Raw genomic sequence first — 4,520 nt, 5'->3', positions numbered from 1 at the left:
AGGGGAATCAAGGCGAACCCAGATTAGGTCAAGGCAATAGAAGAGATGATCCCACCACAGACTCTCAAGGAGATGCAAAAGCTGGCAGGCTGCGTGACCTCGCTGGGGTGCTTCATCTCCAAGCTGGGGGAGCACGCCCTCCCATTCCTCAAGCTAATGAAAAATAAGGGCCCCTTCGAGTGGACTCCGGAGGCTGATGCGGCATTCCAAGACCTCAAGAGATACCTTACCAGCCTGCCGGCGATGGTGGCGCCGCGTCCTCTCGAGCCCCGGGTGCTTTACTTGGCCACCATGCCTCAGTCAGCCAGTGCAGCGCTGGTGGCCGTTCGGGAGGAACGCCAGGCCGAGGGCCTGCCGCGCGATCGGTCGAGATGGTGCAGCCTCAAGATGGCGCTCTTGAAGCCACGGCTGCCCCGATAGACGACCAATCTCCTGAGGTCCCCCAGCGTCGGGAGGTTTTGGACTCCACCAACACTTCCACCCTAGTCGAGCACCCAGTGTACTTTGTCAGCACGGTACTGCGGGATGCGCGGGCACGCTACCCCATGTCGCAGAAGCTCTTGCTCGCACTCCTCATCGCCTCGCGCTAGCTGCGCCACTACTTCCAAGGGCACCCCATCAAGGTCGTCTCAGCTTACCTAGTAGAGAGGGTGCTCCGGAGCCCCAACGCTACGGGTTGGGTCACCGAGTGGAACATCAAATTACAGGCATTTCAGCTGAATTTCAGCACCACCAGGGTCATCAAGGGCGCTGCACTCGCCGACTTCATGGCGGAATGGACCGATGCTCCAAGGTCAGAAGCGGGCGAGGACCGATCCCTCTCGCCGGGGAGCAAAGCCCCAGACGGCTGGGTCATGTACTTCGACGGCGCCTTCACACGACATGGCGCGGGGGCTGGAGCCGTGCTCATTTCACCCACTCAAGACAAACTCTACTACATCGTGTAGCTCTGCTTCCAGCATGACGAAAAGGTCTCCAACAACATCACGGAGTACGAAGGCCTGATCGCCGGTCTCAAGGCTGCGTCAGCCTTGGGAGTAAGGCGCCTCACCATCAAGGGTGACTCCCAGCTCCTCATCAACTTCTCCAACAAAGTGTAAGAGCCGAAGGATGAACACATGGAGGCATATCTGGTGGAGGTACGCAAAATTGAGAAACCAACTCTTGGGCCTAGAACTGCAGCAGGTGCCTCGCGGCACGAACAAGGAAGCCGACGATATCGCCAAGAGAGCGTCTAAGCGCCAGCCTCAAGAGGCCCGCATCTTCGAGGAGTGGCTCTTCAAGCCTTCGGTAGCCCATCCTGCTGTAGAGCCGACACCGCCTCAGGAGGAGCTCCCCCCAGCACCAACCTCGGGAGCCCCCGCCTGCAACCCGACCTTAGGGGCCCGCCTGCTCCTCGCGCCCGAGTCTCAGGAGGGGTGCTGGACTGAAGAGTTCAAGGCATACTTGCTTCAGGGAACCCTGCCGGAGAAGGAGGAAGACGCGGAGCGCGTCGCTCGGCAGGCCATTGCCTACTGCATTGAGGACGGTGAGCTCTACCGAAAGCGACCAACCGATTTTTCCTTGCGATGCATTTCTAGGAAGAAGGGGTGCGAGCTATTAAGCAACATACACGGCAGAGACTGTGGGCATCACTCGTCATCACGCACCTTGGTGGGCAAGGCGTTCCGCAGCGGATTCTACTGGCCCACGACGCTCAATGACGCCACCGAACTCGTAAGATCCTGTGAAGCCTGCCAGTTCCATGCCAAGCAGATTCACTAGCCTGCTCAGGGTCTCCAGACCATCCTGCTCAGGGTCTCCAGACCATCCCGCTCTCGTGGACATTTGCAGTCTGGGGGCTAGACATCTTGGGTCCATTCCCTCGAGCGCCCGGGGGCTACCGCTATCTCTACATCGCCATCAACAAGTTCACCAAGTGGGCTGAGGTGCAAGCAATTTGCAACATCCCGGCCGGCTCAGCAGTCAAGTTCATCAAGGGTCTCGTAAGCTGGTTCGGAGTCCCTAATTGCATCATTACGAACAATGGCTCGCAGTTCACTAGCAATCTCTTCAAAACATATTGTGCAAACCTTGGAACACAGATATGCTATGCCTCAGTGGCACACCCCAGGAGCAACGGCCAAGCCAAGTGCGCAAACGCGGAGGTTCTGAGGGGCCTCAAGGCTATAACCTTCAAGAAGAAGCTCGAGGCCTGCGGCAGGGGCTGGTTGGACGAGCTCCAGTCCGTGTTGTGGTCCATCCGCACCACTGCGACCAAGCCAACTGGCGAGACTCCATTCTTCCTCGTCTACGGAGCCGAAGCAGTTCTCCCACACAAGGTCAAACATCGCTCCGCGCGGGTCTTGGAATTTGATGAGGCACACCAGGACGCCATGCGGGGGATGGATTTTGTGCTGGGGGAGGAACGCCACCGTCAAGCCTTGCTCCGAGCGGCAAGGTACCAGCAGGCGCTGCGGCGGTATCACTGCCGCAGCGTCCACTCCAGGACGCTCGAGGTGGGCAATCTCGTCCTACGACGGGTGCTCTACAAGGAAGGGCTTCATAAGCTCTCACCCATGTGGGAGGGCCTATTTAGGGTCGCCCGCGTCTCCAGGCCTGGCGCTGCGCGCCTGGAGATGCTGGACGGGGTCCCCATCCAGAACGCCTGGAACATCCAGCATCTCCGGAAGTTCTACCCATGAAGCAAGGCCTAGTGCATGTGAAGGTCTCCGCTCGTGACACTCTCATGTAATAACGAGTGGGGCTGTACACGCCCCGGAGTCTCCGGAGTGCTGCCCTCGGGCCTCGGGGGCTCCCTCCCACGTCCTAGTGGCAACACTTAGCTCCGCGCTGGTGACAAGACTAGACTGGGTGCCGGACGCGACTGTTCATTTACTTGCTTTCTGTAGTTGGTTTCTGATCTCTTTTCTATGAAATTTGGAGTTCTCGCATTTTCAATTGCCAGCCGGATTTCCCCTTCGTCTTCTCTCTTGCACTTCGATCTTGGTCCAGGAAGAGCGGCAGTTGCCCGTCACTCTTCCTCACGCATCTCGCGCATGGGGGCTGGGGCGGGCGTGTGCGTGCGACGGGCTCGCCCCGCGCCGCAAACACACTTCACCATAGCCGTGCTCCCCCAGAGCCTTGGCTTTTTCTATCCTCGCGAGATGCCCTCGAGTAAGCTCGTGATCTACGCACCCTCTTAAAGTCCATGCCTCCCAGGTACTGCGACGCGGTGCACTAAGTCACGACTAGCCCATGCCTGAGGGCTCGCGCACGGAAGAACCAGACACCCAACAAAGTTTTCTAACAATTCCACAACTTCATGATGCCTCCTGAGGTCAACGAATCTTGAGCCGCCAGCAAGGGGGCCTCACCAGATAATGAAGCGCGCGCTCTCGCGAGGAGGGAAACTACCGCAAGTGTACCAAGCTAAGTTATCCTACCATACCCGTTTGGAACATAAACACCACATCATAACATCAAAACAATAAACATAGCATAGTAGCATAAACACCATGGTTCGTTACATGCCCCAACAGGGCTCTCTACTTTTTTCAAATGCATGAGAAAGGAAAGGTCAAACAAAAGCGGTCCTCACAACCTCATCAGCTCACGAGACCTGGCTCCAAGGGCCTCCCGGGCTCAGCCCGAGCCTTCCTCCCGCTTCACCGGACCGTGGTGATGGGACGACCCGCCACCGTCCTCGAAGTGAGTGCGGCGATGTGGTAGCTGGTCGTAACCGCAGTGGCCGTCGCCAAGGGCAAGCTCACCCTCAACATCGTCACGGCCGTGGTCAAGGCCAAGCTCATCGTCGTCGCTGCTATCTTCGAGGCAGCACTCTCCGGGGCGACCGTCTTCCCCAAACACCCTCACGTAGAGGGTCGCGACACCATCGTACTTGAAGTGGAGGGTGCACCTCCTGCTCGGGCCGCGCGCACGGGTGAATCCCTGCCAGCCGCGGGTCAAGGTCGCATTGCTCGCGGCAGAGACCTCGATCGCGGCCCACGAGGCCTTGCTGCAGCAGCCGTCAGCCTGCAGCCATTGGCCGTCGGACCCCGTGGCCGGCACCTCATCGGCAAAGAAGCGCAGAAGTTGGAGCCTGGTGCCGGTTGGCCTCTCCGACCACACGACAAACTCCGGAAGCACCTCCGTTGAGTGGAAGCGCGACCGAGGAGGTCGGGCTACCATGGCGCGCCTCCCATCATCGCAGGGGCTGCCTCGCCCTTGGCAGCTCCCGCCACAAGAAGAAGTACCGCCGCGGCCGCTCAGGGCGACGCCGGCCCCCGAAGGAGTATGCTCGCGCCCTCGAGGGGCCACAGCAGGGGTCACGGCGTGCTTACAGGGGCGGCCCCGCCCTCTCTTGGGCCGCAGCGAGCCGGGTCCCTCCTTAGGAGCCTTCCCATTCTTGGGGCGGAGAACTTCCTTGTCGGTGCCATGAGAACTACAACAAGACGGAGAGGCAAAGAGGAAGAAGAGGGAGCGGGCGACGAGAAGAAGGAGATGAGCAAAGGGGGCTCCGCCCTTCTCCTCATTTATAG

At 59.4% G+C, this 4,520-nt stretch overlaps 1 protein-coding gene across 1 annotated transcript; it reads left to right on the top strand.

The window, feature by feature from the left end:
• Positions 1-1,110: 1,110 nt before the first annotated feature.
• Positions 1,111-1,764, top strand: LOC120964625 (uncharacterized). Its single transcript, XM_040389425.1, has one exon. It carries the CDS (start codon positions 1,111-1,113, stop codon positions 1,762-1,764), a length of 654 nt encoding a protein of 217 aa, XP_040245359.1.
• The last annotated feature ends 2,756 nt before the right edge of the window (positions 1,765-4,520 follow it).

The sequence above is a fragment of the Aegilops tauschii genome, chromosome 5, assembly GCF_002575655.3.
Source record: "Aegilops tauschii subsp. strangulata cultivar AL8/78 chromosome 5, Aet v6.0, whole genome shotgun sequence".
In the NCBI taxonomy this organism is placed as follows: domain Eukaryota; kingdom Viridiplantae; phylum Streptophyta; class Magnoliopsida; order Poales; family Poaceae; genus Aegilops; species Aegilops tauschii.
The sequence above is the reverse complement of the archived record's forward strand: the minus strand, read 5'-3'. Positions and strand labels throughout refer to the sequence as shown.